The sequence below is a fragment of the Physeter macrocephalus genome, chromosome 13 (genome assembly GCF_002837175.3).
Source record: "Physeter macrocephalus isolate SW-GA chromosome 13, ASM283717v5, whole genome shotgun sequence".
Lineage (NCBI taxonomy): Eukaryota > Metazoa > Chordata > Mammalia > Artiodactyla > Physeteridae > Physeter > Physeter macrocephalus.
The window spans coordinates 16,241,588-16,260,773 of record NC_041226.1 but is presented as its reverse complement, the minus strand read 5'-3'; the positions used below and the strand labels follow the sequence as shown (position 1 = coordinate 16,260,773).

Sequence of the window (19,186 nt, the reverse complement as noted above, 5' to 3'; positions counted from 1 at the left end):
GTTGTGGCCTCTCCGTTGCGGAGCACAGGCTCCGGACGCGCAGGCTCAGCGGCCATGGCTCAGCGGCCCAGCCACTCCGCGGCACGTGGGATCTTCCCGGACCGGGGCACGAACCCGTGTCCCCTGCATCGGCAGGCGGACTCTCAACCACTGCGCCACCAGGGAAGCCCATCTTCTACTATTGAGTTGGCCAAAAGGTTCGTTCGGTTTTTTCCGTAAGATAGCTTTAGTAGTGCTTAGTTGTCTTTAAATTCATTCGAAACAGTTGTTACATTGTATTGTGACAGCTGTCATATCAGCAACATGCATTTAAAAAAACATCAAAATTGGTGAATTTTTTGTGTAGCCATTTTAATATTGAAGATGGAAGGAAAAAAAGCAACATTTTTGGCGTATTATGCTTTATTATTCCAAGAAAGGTAAAAATGCAACTGAAACGCAAAAAAATGTTTTGTGCAGTGTATGGAGAAGGTGCTGTGACTGAGCGAACGTGTCAAAAGTGGTTTGCGAAGTTTTGTGCTGGAGATTCTTGCTGGCTGATATTCCACAGTCACGTAGACCAGTTGAAGTAGATAGCGATCAAATCGAGACGTTAATGGAGAACAATCAATGTTATACCACGCGGGAGATAGCCGACATACTCAAAATATGCAAATCAAGCGTTGAAAATCATTTGCACCAGCTTGGTTATGTTCATCACTTTGACGTTTGGGGTCCCCATAAGTTAACAAAAAAGAAAAAGCCTTCTTGACCATGTTTCCGCATGCGATTCTCTGCTTAGACATAATGAAAACATTCCGTTTTTAAAACAAATTGTGACGGGCGATGAAAAGTGGATACTGTACAGTAATGTGGAACGGAGGAGATCGTGGGGCAAACGAAATGAACCACCACCAACCACACCAAAGGCCGGTCTTCATCCAAAGAAGGTGATGCTGTGTATATGGTGGGATTGGAAGGGAGTCCTCTGTTACGAACTCCTTCCGGAAAACCAAACGATTAATTCCAACAAGTACTGCTCCCGATTAGACCACCTGGAAGCAGCGCTCAACGAAAAGCGGCCAGAATTAGTCAACAGAAAACGCATAATCTTCCATCATGATAAAGCAAGACCACATGTTTCTCTGATGACCAGGCAAAAACTGTTACAGCTTGGCTGGGAAGTTCTGATTCCTCCACTGTATTCACCAGACATTGAACCTTTGGATTTCCATTTATTTCAGTCTTTACAAAATTCTCTTAATGGAGAAAATTTCAATTCCCAGAAGACTGTAAAAAGGCACCTGGAACAGTTCTTTGGTCAAAAAGATAAAAAGTTTTGGGAAGATGGAATTATGAAGTTGCCCGAAAAATGGCAGAAGATAGTGGAACAAAAGGGTGAATACGTTGTTCATTAAAGTTCTTGGTGAAAATGAAAAACGTATCTTTTATTTTTACTTAAAAACCGAAGGAACTTTTTGGTCCACCCAATACTATTCCCTTCAAACATTATGCTCCAGCCACATGGCTTTCACTTCGCTCCTCTAATACATCAACTATTTTCCTCCTAAGGCCTTTGCATGTGCTGTTCCTTTTACTTAGTATTCTCTTTTCTCCAGTCTTTTCTTTCTTCTGTAACTATAGCTACATTTCACTTGCTTTGTTTATAAATTAACTCTCAAAATTAAAAACCAATCAATAACATTTAAGAAATGATTATGTATATGTAAGTCATTATAAAAACAAGTAGTATGATTGGGCCTATTAAAAAAAAATCCACTCTTAGGTATTTACCCAAGAGAAATAAAAACGTGTTCACAAATGACTTATACTTAAATATTTTTAGGGCTCTATTCATAATAGCACCTAGCTGGAAACAAACCAAATTCTGTCAACAGAAGAATGGACAAACAGATTGAGTTATATTTGTGTAATGGGCTACTACTCAACAATAAAAAAGAATATGCCACTAGTGCATGCAACAACTTGAACCTCCAAAACATTTTATTAAACAAAAGAAGCCAGACATAGAAGAGGATATATTGTATGATTCCATTTATGAAAAGGGCAGGCAAATAAATACTGTAGCAACAGAAATGAGAACAACCACTGTCTTTGGGGGTGTGTGGTGGGGCAGCAGAGGCATTGGCTTGAAAGAGAGCAAAGGAACTTCTGGGGTGATGGGACTGCTCTGTATCTTGCTTTGAGTAATGGGGTTACACAGGTATACACATTTGTCAAGACAAACTATACACTGAAGATATGTGCATTTTATTATGCATGAAATACACTGTAATTAAAGAACAATGCAATCTTATATTTTTGTAATCTAGATGCCCAAAGAGACTTTTCAATAATCAAGTCCAATGCTTCATTTTATTTTCTTTCTAGCTTCTTTCACCTCTTCTGAATCACACTCAAATGTCATGTATGTTAATAACGTGAGAGGTTATCAGGCCTCCCTCCAGATCCATAGACTTATTTTACCCGTAGCATTATGATTCCAGACGTCTCATCCCCACATCTACATCAGATCAGAAGTAGCTGAAAAGTACACCGGAAGGCACACTGGTAATAGTGACACCCTGACAATGAAGGAGAAAAAGAAAAACTAGAAGTATGACCTAAGATGGGACTTCCCTTACGGTTCATTGGCTAAGACTCCATGCTTCCACTGCAGGAGCCGTGGGTTTGATCCCTGGTCAGGGAACTAAGATCCCACATGCCAGTGTGGCATGGTCAAAAAAAAAAAAAAAAAAAAAAAAGTATGACCTAAGAATCCAAAAAGAGTGTGAACCTGGAATAAATGAAACAAAATCAGACTATGGTATACATTTCCTTAGCTGTAGGGCATCACATTTTATAATAGGGTTCATCCGGAAATGTTAACTCATATGCAGTATATTCTATTTTAAAAGCAAAGAGGGGTAAATCCACAAACATTTCACAGAGAACAGTTTAAATCATATTTTTGTTTTGGCACATGAAGGGATAAATTTTCAGATAGCCAGATAAATCCAGTCAGGAATGAAAGCCACTCCCTGCTAGAACAAGGACTGGTGGCAAAGGAGCCACCTTTGGGCAGATGGCTACTGTTAAACCACTTGGTGGAGCCCCAGGCAACCGAGAGGGTCATGTAATCCCAATAAGCTCTGATTTGACACCATTACCACCAACATGGAATTTCCTGAATGCTGTAAGGAGGCTGAGAAATGCTGCAAGCATGTGCTTCGTCTGGGCCACATGGTTGTGAAAACTCCATAGGGGAAGACCCATGAAAATGTCATGCCAGTTCTTCTGAACGTAAATAATTCTAAATGGGCTCGTAGAGCGCCTTCTGAGTAATTTCTACTCTACAGAGATTTGATTGCAGAAAATTTCCGGTAAACTTAAAACTCAATTTCCTATAACACTTAGAAATTGTACCAAGCTGGGCATTTGTACCAGGGCAAGTGTACCAAGTATTAAAAACACTGGGTTTTTGTTCGATTGAGGGAGGCCCTTGATGAGTAGTAGAACTTTGAAATTTCGGGGAAAAAAAAAAGATAGATAAATAAAGAAGATGGACATTTCTGATCGTCAGTGACTAAAGAAAACCTTGCTGAACTTGGAAAGTATAAAGAAAGAGGGAATACCTCCTAGTTTGAGGTGTTGTATCCTTGAGTTCAGAGTCATGCTTGAATTGGATGCCATGGATCCTCAGGGACGAAGGGCCCACGGGAGAATGAGGAAAGTGAGGGGAATGCTGCTGGAGGGAGAGAACATGGAATGTCCTAGTGGTCAAGAGGAATGCGTGTGTGGGTGTGTGGGAGGATATCAGGGGAAAAGAACACTGCGAAGCTGATTTGTTTTTTTAACTGCCAAAGCATTCCTGGGACATTCTTCCTAGATGCTGGGATTAGAGAGGTGGGAACTTTCAACAATATGTTTATCCAAGTACAAGCATTAAAAAAATTTTTTTGGCAGATGTATTTTTTAATTCTAAAAAGAAAATGGTGACATTCAGGCAACTTTGAAACAAAATGACTTCTCATAATTCCACTACTCTTTAACAGCTAATATTCTATTTCTGTGTTTTCTTCTAGACTAAAACTCTCTTTCTTTAGCAATACTTTTGGGCGAGTAAGTTTCCTCTTGGCATGATCTCTATTGAAGCAGCTTCTGACCCCTAACAAGCTGGGAACAATCCTCCAGTCCTGTATCATTCTGCTTTAAATTGGAAACTTGAACTGCAGAGGTGAATTACCTGCAATTATCATTTCATGACTGTTTTTAAGATTCCCCCTTTCAACATCTGCTGCATGCGGTCTGCGGAAGTAAAGGAAGTCAAGCACTGTGGGTAAGAAAGCAATTCTGTAGTTCTCTAGAATGGGTTTAGGGATCATCCATCCTAACTCTAGTAAGAAAAATGAGGCCCAGAAAAGCCACAGAACTAATAAATGTTGTAGCTGAGATTGGACTCAAGCTCTTAAAAAAACAAAACATTTAAATTTTAAATAATTTTAGATTTATAGAAAAAAATTTTAAATAGCACATAGAGAGTTCAAGTCTACCCTCATCCAGCTCCCCCTAATGTTAACAATTACACAACCATAGTTCAGTTATCAAAACCAGAAAATTAATATTGATACAATACTATTAATTAAACTACACACCTTATTTGAATTTCATCAATTTTCCTTTTAGTATCTTTCTGTCTGTCATTTTGGGATCCAGTTCAGAATCTCACATTGCATTTAATCATTCTGTCTCCTTAGTTTCTTCCAATCTGGGAGAGTTCCTCAATCTTTGTCTTCCATGACCTTGAAACTTTTGAAGAGTACTGGCCAGGTATTTTGTAGAATGTCTGTCAACTGGGGTTTGTCTGATGCTTCCCCACGATTAGATTGTGGTTGTATATTTTTGGCAAGAATAACACAGAGGGAAAGTGTCCTTCTCAGTGCATTATAAGAGAAAATACACAATGTTGGTATGTCCTATTACTGGTGATATTATCCTTGATCACTTGGTTAAGGTGGTATCTGTCAGGTTTCTCCACTGTCAACTTACTATTTTTCCCTTTGTAAATGATGAATATCTTAGTGGATATTCATTGAGACTAGGCTAATATCCTAATTTTCCTCAAACTTTCCATCAATGGATCTTGCCTGCAGCAAATTATTATTGTGATGTTTACCTAGTAGTGATCTTGTCATAGATAGATGGATAGACGTAGATATAGATATGTATGGACTCATGGATATTTATTTAATCCTATGGATCATAACCCCATATTATCATTATTTACTTTCTTGCTCAAATTGTTCCAGCTTTGGCCACTGGGGACTCCTTTAGGTTGACTCCTATATCCTTTTGTCAGGCCTCGTCATTGTGGGCATTCTGTATTTTCTGACACAAGACTTTCCAGGCTCGATTAGATTCTCCCTACCCCAGCCCTAGAATCAACCACTTCTCTGAGGAACCCTCTGAACCAAGACCTTTTGATATAAACCTCTCATGCCCCTTCCACCAGCTCCTGTTATATCTTAAACACTTTTGACTTGAACCCTTTGTACGCTTTTCTCAGAAATATACTCTACAGGTAGGTGAAGTTTGTACTGGTTGGGTGTGGTCCAGTCATTCAACATTGCTTTGTGGTTACTCCTGATACTCCTCTGTCCACTTTAATTGTCCCACAGGGATGATCCAGGCATGAGGTGGCAGGAGGGTGAGAAGACAGAGAAGTGGATTGGAGTGTAGATGAGGGGATAATAATGTGGATGTAGATGAAGATATGTGGAGAGGAAGCCTGGGAGACTCAAATATACACATCTAAATTCTTCCTGCTTCACGACTACACAAATAAAGCACACACACACATTTCAAAAAAGGAAGTTAGAAATTTTGAAGTTTTAATTTAAGTTTTCTAGCACTTGATCCACTCTGCCTGTGGGGAAGCTGCTCTTTGTGACTTTGGCTTCTCTTCCTTCTCTCTCTTTCTCTCTCACATTGCCTCTAGCAGCTGTCCAGGCTGATTTATAGGGTCATAGCAAGTCAGCTTCTGGCTGAGCCTCACACGCTCACTGAGTATGTGTTATTACACTCCCTGTGTTAGGGGATGGATAAAGTTACCCATATGGACGTTAACCGAAAAGAGAGCTAAGTTCGCAGTGGAAATTAAGAGGCAGACTGGAAACAGAAACTTGAGAATTCTAGGTTTCTAATCATCTGCATGAAATAATAGGACTTAAAAAGCAACTTAGAAAACTATTCCAAATAGATGAATATGTATCATGTTGTAAATACCTGCAGTAAAGCCCATGTTCCATTCCAGGATGCAAGAACACTGAAAGGTAGCGGCTGCAGTTTCTTGGGGTTTGGTATGAGTGTGGGATTGTTTTTCTGCTATGTGAATAGTTATTCTATTTTTTTAATTTGTAACTTTCTACAAACGACACTACACATTTTTCTACATACTTGTCCCTGGGTGTGCGTGTGTGAAGGAGAGAGAGAGGTTGAAAGAGAAGGAGAAGGAGAGAGAGGGAGAGCAAGAGATATGACACGCTAGTTTCTTACTTTTACAGGAAATTTAATACATGTCAGCACAAATCTGAGACGGACTCATTTGGCAGGAAGAACAAATTCACACACCAGAGTAAACAGAGAATGAGGTGAGATCTCGAGAATAGGGGAAGGGTGGGGAGGCACTCTACAATTTAAGATATGAATACAGGTGCTTTATTAAAATTATTTTCGGGGCTTCCGTGGTGGCGCAGTGGTTGAGAGTCCGCCTGCCGATGCAGGGGACGCGGGTTCGTGCCCCGGTCCGGGAAGATCCCACGTGCCGCGGAGCGGCTGGGCCCGTGAGCCATGGCCGCTGAGCCTGCGCGTCCGGAGCCTGTGCTCCGCAACGGGAGAGGCCACAGCAGTGAGAGGCCCGCGTACCGCAAAAAAAAATATATATATATTTTCGGTTTCTGACAGTCACGTAGAATTTTCATCCTGACCTCCACAGTACTTGTCTTAAATGATTTAGGAAATTTCATCCTTCCCTCTGATCGCTCAATCATTTAGCCATCGAGTCCAACATATTCTACCTCTTGTGCATCTTCTAGGCCACATCGTCTCCCTTCTGTCCCCACGTGTACTCACTTGGTTCGGGCCTTCACCAAGTTTTGTCTAGACTATTGCTAAAGTTTTCTTTCCATCTTTGAATGTCTCTGAATTATTTACCCCTTAAAACTCATTCCAGGCATCTCCTCCTACTCCATCAGAGCTAGCTATTTCTTTCCTGATGCCACCACTGAACCTTGTGTTAACTCATTCTATCATTCTTCTCCAGATGTATTGTAACTGCTAGGGTATATACTCACTTCCCTACTAGACCGAGGCTGTGGGCTCCTTGAGGACTGGGATTGTGTCTACGTTCCCAATGGGGTTTATTTCTATATCCCCGATGCCTGGCAGTGTTGGGCACACTCGGTGCTTGATAAATGCTTGGTCAGTGAATGAAAAAAAATAAACAAATGACCAGGTGGATAAATGAAGGAGTCCACTCAGCTCACCAATCAACTATTTTTAACTCGTAAACTCACCGTCGACCCCAAGCAAATGTTTCTCCCTGGAGCTGACAATTCATAACAAATCATATGATGGAAGATTATATCCTTTAAGATGACATCTACAGGCAACAGCTTCTCCTCTACAGCGAGCAGTCTTCTCAAGATAAGTTATTTTTACTTTTTTGAAGGCATTCGTAATTATTATGCCTCATATCGCCATCTAGTGAAGCAAACTGGTAATACAGCAATTAAGCTATCTATGCATGAATGTGAGAAACACACTTGTGAAAAATCATTTATAGAAAATGATCCTTCCTTCTCCAGGTTCAAAAACCTTCAGTTGTGTCTACTTTGTGCTTTCTAGAGTTCAGCAACTTTTTTCTTGCCAAAATAACTTATTTCTAAATATCTGAATGGTGTCATGCCACTGGAAAATAATGTGGATATATGGAAAACATTTACAGCTAGCCTGAGTTTCATGGCCTTTAAATCAAAGAGCCACTGATATTTATTAACACAGAATGTTATTTTAGATATGTTATAGAATAAAATTTTTGTAAGCTATGCAAACAATCCCAACAATTTAATTTAATTAATATTTATAGAGAGGTTTTTAGTGATCAAAATGTGCTTCAAAGTAAGTATCATTTCACTATGATACCCATCTTTGTAAAGCTTAAAAGTAAATACTATAACAAAATAGTGTATTGGTTAAATATCTGTCTTTTCTTTTTTCCTAACATCTTTATTGGAGTATAATTGCTTTACAATGTTGTGTTAGTTTCTGCTGTTGTCTGTCTTTTATCTATCTATCTAGACTGTAAAGAAAAGCAAGGGGGTCATGAACATAAAAACCTTCAGAAGAATGGTCACCTCAATGGAGAGACAAGGGGAATGAATAAGAGGAGAACCCCCAGTAGCTTCCACGGGATTAGAAATGTTTTTATTCTATGTGAGGTCATGGATTTTTATTTTATTGCTTGCTTCATAATTTAGATGCACATATTTTTGATCCAGTAACCCCACTTTTGAGAATTTTTCTTATAGGAACAAAGCACCAGTATACATGTATATGCATTTAAAAAAGGGAGAAGAAAGAAAGAACAAGTAAAATTAAAAAATGAATACAGTTACCACATAAGCTTCATGTATACTCTACTTTTGGAGTCATCTAAGTGTGATGCATATTCGTTTTTCATAAAAGCAAAATTTGATGATAAATATGATAAGCATTATCATCTGATATGCTTCAATAAAAACTTTTTTAAAACTTAAAAAAACCTTTCAGTGATATTTTAACAAACATATAGTTTGTTATGAATAGATACATATGCATAATTATAATAAGGTTATTATGCTAATAAAAGAACATTGAATATGACAAAATGGAGAAAGTCTGGTAGCATAAAAAAGAAGTAAATGAATTACAATGCTTTCATATGGGGATTTAAGAGCATTTAAGAACATGTTTTCTAGTATTTTCTTCAGCCTAAAACTTTAGTATGTTTTGGTAGCTGTTCCCCCAACAATATTTTATCTTATTTTATTTTTAATGTTTAAGGTTTTTATATATCTTTATTTTTATTGAGGTATAGTTGGTGTACAATATTATAGGAGTTTCAGTTGTACAACATAGTGATTCAATTTTTAAAGGTTATACTCCATTTATAATTATTATAAAATATGGGTTATATTCCCTTGTATATATCCTTGTAGCTTATTCATTTTATACATAGTAGTATGTACCTCTCATTGCCCCTCCCTACTTCTTTCTCCCCGCTGGTAACCACTAGTTTGTTCTCTATATCTGTGAGTCTGTTTCTTTTGTGTTATGTTCACCAGTTTGTTTCATGTTTTAGATTCCACATATAAGTGATACCATATAGTATTTGTCTTTCTCTGTCTGACTTGTTTCACTAAGCATAATATTCTGCAAGTCCATTCATGTTGCTGCAAATGGCAAAATTCCATTTTTTTTCTTTTATGGCTGAGTAGTATTCCATTGTATATATGTGCCATATCTTCTCTCTCCATTCATCTGTTGATGGACACTTAGGATGCTTGCATATCTTGGCTATTATAAATAATGCTCCTATGAACATTGGGATGCATGTATTTTCTTGAGTTATTGGTTTTTTGTTTTTTTTTTTGGTCTTCTTTGGATATACACCCAGGAGTGGAATTTCTGGATCGTATTGTAGTTCTATTTCTGAATGTGGCGTAAATTCAAATTTCAGCATGAGAGTACAGCTGATTACAAAACACTGGGGAAGATTATCAAAATTAAAATTATTATTGTTTTTAAATCCAATGCCAGCAGAGACAGACTGATTTGCTTGCTGGTTCACTCTGCCCCCCCTATAGATTTTTCCAAGTTTATCTTTTCAACCAAGTATATAGCCAGTTTGAGTGCCTGGATTTATGTGTAGGTCTCATTGAGCTGCCCACTTTGTCAGGTTCAAATCCTGTTACTTGGTTAACCAACAAAACTCTATATTCCCAGGAATATGTCAGAGCTTTTCAAAGTCCTCTCTTGACACCTTATTTCACAGCTTTATTTTTTTCCAAAGCATTATGTTAGCCTATTGTTTTCCCCAACTCCTACCTACCACCTCAGTCAGCCACAATGTTGACCAACAAAGCTCTAGATTTTTGGTTTTGGCAGACTTCCAGGGCATTCCTTGTTTCTGTGTTGGTTTATCACTTTAGTTTCAGTGCTAAAGTGTGTGAGTGTGTGTGCGTGTCTGTGATGATTTAGTACTTCCCTTACTTTCTTGTGAATCTAGCAATGTATTTAAAAGTACATTTGGAAGTAATATCAGTAAAACTGGCAGAGACCTCCAAAAACTCTTCCCTTCATAAAAGCAAAAGAACACTGGCAAAAATGGTCAGAATCAACTTTTTCAGAACTCTGGAAACTAACCAAAGTCTTACAGCAATCTGCAGAGCATTTATTCAAGAACATAGGCTGAATTTTGATGAGAACGGTGAGCTTTGGGGTCCTCTAACTTGCCCTATTCCTAGTCACACCCTCCTCAGCTCCATAGGAGCCTTGAAAACCAACATCCTGCAATCCCGGTGTTGACCTAAAATAGACTGCCAGCTATTTCTCCGGCAAAAATGGGTTTATTTGGGGTCAGCAGAAATGTGCAATTCAGGGTCTGCAACCATGGCGAGCCATTTGCAAGTTCCCACACAGCAAGGGAAAGAGAACTTTTTCTAGAGTAGAAATGGAAGCTGGGAGGGCTGTAGTGGAAAAAAAAAAAAAAAAAATCCATGCTTTTCACTGGTTGCATCCTTGCCAGGAAAGGAAAGGTCTTTCTTCTTCTTGTTGGGCATGAGAGCGCCCCCTTCTGGTCTCCTGACTATTTAATTGAGGTTTCTGTTTATTAATTCTTTACCTTTTCCCCTTTTGATCAAGCTCTTTCTCTGAAAGCATCACTGATCAAGAGTCAGGTTTTCCAGTTTCAGTGGCTTTTTATCCCTCAGTGCCAGGAAGGACCTTTCCTGGGGGTAGTGTCTCATGTGGGAGAGAAAGGGTACAGATTGGAAACCTACTGAGGTTACACTGGAGTAACGAGGGGGGATGGGAGAGAGCACTCTCAAGCACTTTTTTCTTTAATTTTTTCTTTATTGATAGTTTTTTTTATTGTATCATGTTTTTTACATCTTTATTGGAGTTTAATTGCTTTACAGTGTTGTATTAGTTTCTGCTGTATAACAAAGTGAATCAGCTATATGTATACATATATCCCCATAGCCCCTCTCTCTTGCATCTCCCTCCCATCCTCCCTCAAGCACTTGTAATCTAAAGTTTATATGTTATCAAGATCATAGACACTGGAGAGCCTCTGAAGCATTACATCATCATCAAAGGTTTGGTGACAAACTTCCAACAGCCCTGGTTTGTATATCGTTACTTCCAGGTCACCAGATGATGTGCGGGTCCAGTTGGGGTTTGGTGCTTTCTTTAGGCGTGTCATGTGAATCTAAGAGTCTATTCCCTAGAGGATTGGTTAGTAGTACCTGATAGGAGCCTTTTCAGAGAGGTCAAATGGAGTCTTTCTGGAAGTATCTTTTCCAATTGAAGAAATCTCCAGTTTATAAGTTGTGATGCTCGAGGTCTTCATCTCCCAGGAGTGCACTGTGAAAAGATGGCTCTACCAAAACATGGTTATTTTTAATAGAAGCAATTAAGCCTTTGTAATATTGGTGTCTCTCTCCTTTGTCAATTGTGGGTCAGAAGAGGCAAAAGCCAGTGCATTGGGCATCCTGTGACTATTTCAAAGGGTGAGAGTTTATGAGTTACAGTAGGGGTGAATCTAAGATTGACAAGGATCAACAGCAATGCTTGTGGCCAAGATATTTGGAGGGCCTCTCCAAGACTCAAGTTTGCCAGTTGAGTCTTAATAATGTCATTAGTGCTTTTGACTAAACCAGAGGATTGAGGGCGGCAAGTACAGAGAAAGTGTTGGAAACCTGGCCAGATAGCACAGACTTGTTGAAGTATCTGACAAGTAAAATGGGTTCTTCGATCACGATGAAGTTTGAGGAGTTCCCCAGATAGGAATAAACTTTTCCCGAAGGACTTTAGCCACAGAAGAGGCAGTAGCATGTCTGCAAGGGAAGGCTTCAGTCCAGTGTGAAAACATGCAGACCATGACTAACACATATTTATATGCATGAGACAGAGGAAGTTGTATGGAATCCGTTTGTCAGATCCCAAGGCGTCCGTTAGGCAGTTTCAAATGCCCAGAAGCAGTACAAACAGGCTTCTGTGAGTTATATTTAGGACAAGTGGGACAAGTCTTTGTCAAAACACAAGTCTTTTTGTCTCTTAACAAGACACAAAAATGTAGGCATTTTTGTGGTCTTGTTAATGTTTCCCTGCCAATAGTGATTCATGAAGGCTATCATTTTGTCAGTAGACCAATGGTTTAAAGCATGAACTGTGGTGAGGAGTGGGAAATTTAGAGACTCTCACAGGACTGGGTTGTTATTTGGTCCAAACCAGAACTTTCTCTTTTTTTCAAACCAACAGTTGTTGAATTTCCAGTCTTGTTTTTCCTTTTCTGAGGCCAAGTTTTGGGCTTCTCTAGCCAGTTTTTCTAAGTTATCATTTGTGGAAATATCCCTTTTGATCATGACAGAGGTTTGACTGCTCTTGGTTCCTTTAAGGACAGCATGCCTTGCAGTAATGTCAGTAAGATGATTTCCTTTAGCTTCCAGAAACTCAAGTTTAGAATGCCCTGGAATCTTAATGATAGCTAAAGCAAGCAAGTAAAATTATTGCACCCAATAATTCCTAAACATAGGGGGCTTTTATTTGCACTGGAATTAAGGAAGTCACATTGCTTACACAACATTCCAAAATCATGAGCTGTTCTGAAAGCATATTTACTATCAGTATAAATATTGGCAGTTTTGCTCTTGGCTAAAGTGCAGGCCTGTGTAAGAACATATAGTTCAGCCTGTTGGGTCAAAGTAGCCATAGGTAAGTATGCTGCTTCAACAATATCAAAAGGAGTTGCAATAGCATACTCAGCACAATATTTGCCATCGTCACCGTTTAAATAAGAACCATCAGTGAGCCATGAGAAGTCAGCGTTACCCAAAGGAACTGCCTGCAGATCATCACGAGGAGTCAGGAGGTGATCCATCAGCATTAAGCAGTCAGGAGGGACTTTGTCCGGGACGGAGGGGAGAACAGCAGCAGGGTTAAGGTTATTGCAATGTAAAAGTGTCATGTGAGGAGAGTTAATGAAAGGACTTCATAGGAAGTGAGCGACTGACTGAGAGATGTTGAGTATGATGAGAATTCAGGAGGGCTTTTACTGCATGAGGTGCAAAAGTTGTTAAAGGATCCCACAATGATATTCTCAGTGGTCTTAACCAAAAGGGCAGTGACTGTAAGGCAAGAAGGGGTATCCCAGTGTCACGGGGACCAGTTGCTGGCTATAATAGCCTATGGGTCAATGGTGGGCCCTGTGTTTTTGAGTGAGTACCCCAAGGGCATTACATTACTTTTCTTATACGAAAAAGGAAAAAGGGAATCTGATCATAGGGATGCCCAAGGGCAGATGGGATCATCAAACTCTCCTGTAAGGCCTCAAAGGCTATGCTATATGGTTTTTCCCATATAATTGGGTCAGGGTTGTTATTATTTAGTAAAACATACTAAAGAGGTTAGGCTATAAGAAGGAAATTCGGAATCTAATTTTAAAAATAACCAACTAGCTTTGGTGCTTTTAGTTTGGGGTTTTAGGAAACTTAGGACATCATGAAATCTATCTGGATCTGGGTGTAGCCCTTGTTCTGATAGTAGATGCCCTAAATATCTAAACTGGGTTTGGGCAAACTGTAATTTTTCCTTGCTGACCTTATGTCCCTTTAAGGCTAAAAGCTTTAGCAGGTGGCTGCTGTCTTGCTGTGAAGGGGCTTGAGAAGGAGAGCAGAGAAGCAGATCATCCACATATTGCAACAAAGTGGAGCCTCTAGGGAATTTTTTATCATCAAGATCAGCCTTCAGGATTTGTAAGAACTAAGTAGAACTCCCAGTAAACTCTGAAATATTGCAGGTGAATTTTTTTTCTTCCCAAGTGAGGGGGAAAAGGTATTGGCTAGTTTCAGCAACTGGAATACTAAAGAATGCACTGCATAAATCAATTTCAGTAAAGAATGTGCTTCCGGGGGCTTCCCTGGTGGCGCAGTGGTTGCGCGTCCGCCTGCCAATTCAGGGGAACCGGGTTCGCGCCCCGGTCTGGGAGGATCCCACATGCCGCGGAGCGGCTGGGCCCGTGAGCCATGGCCGCTGAGCCTGTGCGTCCGGAGCCTGCGCGTCCGGAGCCTGTGCTCCGCAACGGAAGAGGCCACAACAGAGGGAGGCCCGCATACCACAAAAAAAAAAAAAAAAAAAGAATGTGCTTCCTGTAGGAATGGATGTTAGCAATATATGAGGCTTAAGAACAACAGGGTGTTTAGGGATAACAATGTGGTTTCTTGTTCAGAAGTCCTAGACAAACCGCCACCCTCACCCTTAGGTTTTCTCACAGGGGCAATAGGAGTATTACGGGGATTAGTAAAAGGGATAATGAGACCTTGAGGCTGTAATCTTCTATTATGGGCTTTACGCCTTGAAGGGCTTCTTTACTCATAGGCTCTTGATTAATTCTGGGAAGAGGTTTTGAGGGATCTATCTGAATCTTGATGGGAGGTGCACTGTGAATTTTGCCAATATCAGTGGAGATTTTTCCTGTAAGGACGGTGGTAGCTGATTCAGTAGGGACAAACGATTAGTGTTTCCAGGATCAGCTCTAGACAGAGCAAATAAAAGATGTCACAGGGTCATTTAATTCATCTGATTGGCTGCTTTGATGACTACTGTTAAATTCTAGAATTATTCCCCCCAGAATTCCCTGGTGGTCCTGTGGTTAAGACTCGGGCTTTCCCTGCCGTGGACCTGGGTTTGATCCCTGGTCAGGTAACTCAGATCCCACCAGCCTCAGTGTGGTCAAAAAAGAAAAAAAAAAAAAAGGAATTATTCCCCCCTTCTGAGAGAAGGAAATTCTGGCATGATACTTCTTTAAGGAGTCACAGCCTTACAAATGCATAGGGGTGAAGGAACTAAGGAGAAAAGGGTGTGTGTTTCTCAAAGGGCCTAAACAAAAGGAAATAGGTTCAGAGACAGAAGCATCTTGAGGTTCATTAGAGGTCCCTACTGTTTGAACTGTTCTAGTACTCCAAGGCAGGGGCTGCTTTATAGTAGTGGGGTTGATAATCAAGAGTGTGAATCTGATGTCAATTTGGACTGGAAGAGATTCAGCCCCAATCTGGAGAAATGTTTCTCCAAGCCAGTTAGAGAGAGGATTGGGAAAAGCCCCTGTAGCTCCTCAGAGCCCCCTCATTGAGAATTGAGAGCCTGTTCAAAGGCTGGTTAGAGGGCTGCAGGTTCCTGAAGAGCTTACATTTCTAAGTCTCTTTTCCAATGTCCCTGCAATAATAACAGAAACTAGGAGGGTTTTGCTTTTCAATTGCTGGAGTTGAAGATTCAGAATTTTGGTGGTCTTCCTTTTAGGTGACTCATCTAGCATTCAAGAGAGCTGGTTTGCCAGATTAACTACCTTTGGAGTGGACATAGTTTCCCATTTCATCCTGGTCCTTTTTACTAGAAGGAAAAGGTCCTGGTTTAGCCTGTAAATAAATGTAGAGTTAAAAGCTACCTGAGTAGAATCGACATCTGAAGGAAGATGAGAATTTTCATTTAAAATAATCTGAAATTGACGTAATAGTCATGAACAGGTTCATCCGATTTTTGTGTGCAAGGCTGAATCGTGTTCCAATCAACAGGCTTTGGAAAAGCCCTAGAAGTTGCCCAATGAAGCCACCTAGCGATTGTTGAGCCTGATCATATGAATTAGCAGGCTGGTTTTGAAGCTGAAGGTAATCATCAGTTAGATCCATTACACCTGTAATGATCGAGCTCCCTTTAATTGTTTTTACAAAAACGTGCAGGTCCTTGAGTAGCCTAAACAATAAGAGGTTTGCCTGAGTTGTTTTTCAGGAGCTTGGAGTCAGCTGTGTCCAGTTTGCGCTCCAGTTGGTTAAGACTGGTTAAGACCACCGACCCTCCAACTGAGCATGCTCGGTGACCTTTTGACGTCAGAAGGCCCGAAAACTCCATCCTCAGAGCATGCTAATACCACTATTTTGTGAGCATGCGTACTGGGAAGAAGCCGGTAGCTTAGGTGTATCTACGCAGAAAGAAGATCACCTCACCTTTTTCTTATCTCTAATTAGCTTTCCCCATGCTCCCCACGCCTTAGTTTTATCCCATAAATACCCCTAGCTCCCGGGCCTTTGAGGAGGTGGATTTCAGACTTGTTCTCCTGTCTTCTTGCTTGGCTGCCTTGTGAATAAACCCCTTCGCTGCTGCAAATTTCGGCGTCTCAGCATTTGGCTTGCTGCGTGTTGGGCAAAGAAACCTGGTTCGGTAAGGCTTTTCCAGTTGTATTTCTAGGTACCTTTCAGGATTTTCCCAAGTAGCAGTCTTTATTCAGTGTTGGGACTGGCCTTTGCCAACCAGCATATGGACTAGCTGATACAAGTCAGAGAAAGTAGGCTGATAAGTTGAGTATCAATATTAAATTCCTCAGCAAATCTGTGAGGGTCTTCGGTTACTTTGGGAAAAATCTATGACTGTGGCTCAAAGTTCAGCTTTATTTCAGAGAATAGAAGAAATTAAGGGTTTAGTCTCTGGCTCCTCAGTAGGCTTAATTTTAAAGGGACAGGTTCTGAAAAGTTCAGAGGAAAAGGGGACGGGGGAGAGTTTAAGAGAAAATGGGAAGTTAGCCGAGACAGTTAGTGTGGGAGAATTGAGGGTATAGAGGAGGGGTACACGGCAGAGAAGGGAAAAGATGGCACCAGAAGCCATTTTCTCTTTCTTGAATGGTAACCACTGGGAGACTTACTGGTTCCAGGCACCTGAGGGACTCTCTAATTACTAGCTGACTGTTATGCCGACCAAGCTGACTTCAGTAGTCATGCTGTACAAAGAACAGAGTTCAGAAAGGTCACTTAACAAACAAAAAACAACAGTAGACCCTGGAGAAAGGGAAAAATCTGATTTCTAGTTGTTACATTATTTTAAAAGTCCAGGGGCTTCCCTGGTGGTGCAGTGGTTGAGAGTCTGCCTGCCGATGCAGGGGACGCGGGTTCGTGCCCCGGTCCGGGAGGATCCCACGTGCCGCGGAGCGGCTGGGCCCGTGAGCCACGGCCGCTGGGCCTGCGCGTCCGGAGCCTGTGCTCCGCAACGGGAGAGGCCACAGCAGTGAGAGGCCCGCGTACCAAAGAAAAAAAAAAAAGTCCAGTTTTCAACAAAAATTGAAAACAAAGAAACAAGGGCTGTGATCTTCTGAAGAGTTTCTTAGTCTTTTTTCCGTCCTTTTATCTGAGACAGGAAGGCTGGAGGTTATCTTACTGCCCTTCCCCAAGGTCAGATAAGGCTCTGGTAAACTAGGCTTCTTGAGGGCAGGTCTTTCTCACAGAAAGTAGGATGCTCTGGACATATTTCAGCATGGTCTGGCCTTGAGGTCGTCAACCTGACACTGAAGTCAGTGACCATGTTTTATTCATTTCTGTAACTTGCAAAGTGCTTGACAGACATAATACTAAGTAAATATGGCTTTAATCTTTTTTCCATGTCTTCAACTGACCGTTTATTCAGCTTCATAACATGTACCAACACAGATGTCAAACTGATATTTTATTCCTCTTTTGGGGGTAATTTTTATATTGTAATTTCCATACAAAAATTCTGATGTTTCACCCATGTTTTAAAAACTTTTTGGGGGGAGTTCCCCGATGGTCCAGTGGTTAGGACTCAGCGCTTCACTGCCGTGGCCGGGGTTCAATCCCTGGTCAGGGAACGAAGATCCTGCAAGCCGCGGTGCAGCCAGAAAAAAAAAAAAAAGTTGAAATTTAAAAACATTTTTTTCCATATTTGTTTTCATTTGTTTGGTATTAGTTTACACCTTTCAGATTTACTCAGGAAAATGGGTGTATTTTTAATTTACAACTAATACTTGATTGTTTCTTCTCAATCCTATGAATTGATACCTTGAGTAAAATGATTGTTTCCTCCTCATTCCTGTATCAACCTTGCTTATTTTACTTAAAGTTAATATTAGCCAGAAAATATTCAGCCCTCTGGTCATTCTCTCCAGCCTATAGGGGAAGCCAGAAGCTCAATGTAACCTTTTTTAGAATCAGAATATGTAACAAGCATCCCCTCCATTGGATGCAAAAGAAAAAGTAACAGGGGAGACAGTCTGCCCTGGGATGATTATCCTGGGCTCTTTGATCTTCGTACCCCACCCCTGTCCTTAAGGAGAACAGCGTGAGTTTTAAGTCCCTGCAGCCTGGAACCAAGTTCATTGTATTCCCCACTCTGGCACGTCTCAGGACCACCTGGAATCTGTTGTTCAGTGTTGCTATGGACACAGAGTTCTTATTCTAGTACTGGCTTGTTAGCAGCACCAGGTAAAGACCTAGGCTGGAGGCCTCTGGCCAAGGACGTCCCATCCCATCCTCCGCCCTTTATGTCGGCTCATGTTGCCCTTTCACCCTCACAGAGTGAGAAGAGTATAACGTTTTAGAGGGACAGCTGGAGGGTGTGGGGAGGAGGAAGGACGGGGAGAAGGGACGGAAAGGGGGTCTCTGGACCCCGTAGACAGGAAGGTTTGCCTTGTGCTCAGTTGTGGGGAGCCCTGATGAACGTTCCTCTCCCCTCCCGCTGATTCTGCAGAGCCCCTTCACCATCAGGACGTGGGATGTGGAGGGGGAGGGGGCACCAGGCCGATGTGGGACTAACTAGCGGTAACTTTGTGGCTGGCCGGGAACTGGGCCGAGATTTCACTTAACGGACTTGATTTGGGGAAATTAAAAATAAGAAAGAATGGAAAAGAAAGAAGGAAAAAGGCATTATCTTGAAAGGCAACGGGAAAGAAAGTGGCTGCCAGGAGGGCTTCCCTGGTGGCGCAGTGGTTGGGAGTCCGCCTGCCAATGCAGGGGACACGGGTTCGTGTCCCGGTCCGGGAAGATCCCACGTGCCGCGGAGCGGCTGGGCCCGTGAGCCATGGCAGCTGAGCCTGCGCGTCCGGGGCCTGCGC

At 41.2% G+C, this 19,186-nt stretch overlaps 1 protein-coding gene across 1 annotated transcript in view; it reads left to right on the top strand.

The window, feature by feature from the left end:
- The window catches only part of LOC102974106 (phosphatidylinositol 3,4,5-trisphosphate 3-phosphatase TPTE2-like), a 123,104-nt gene that overhangs the window by 18,728 nt on the left and 85,190 nt on the right, over positions 1-19,186 (top strand). The window contains exons 2-3 of the mRNA XM_055089673.1: positions 4,065-4,318; positions 6,543-6,629. Of these exons, the coding sequence (XP_054945648.1) occupies positions 4,242-4,318; positions 6,543-6,629 (164 nt within the window). The 5' untranslated portion in view covers positions 4,065-4,241. The remainder of the gene's footprint in view (positions 1-4,064; positions 4,319-6,542; positions 6,630-19,186) is intronic.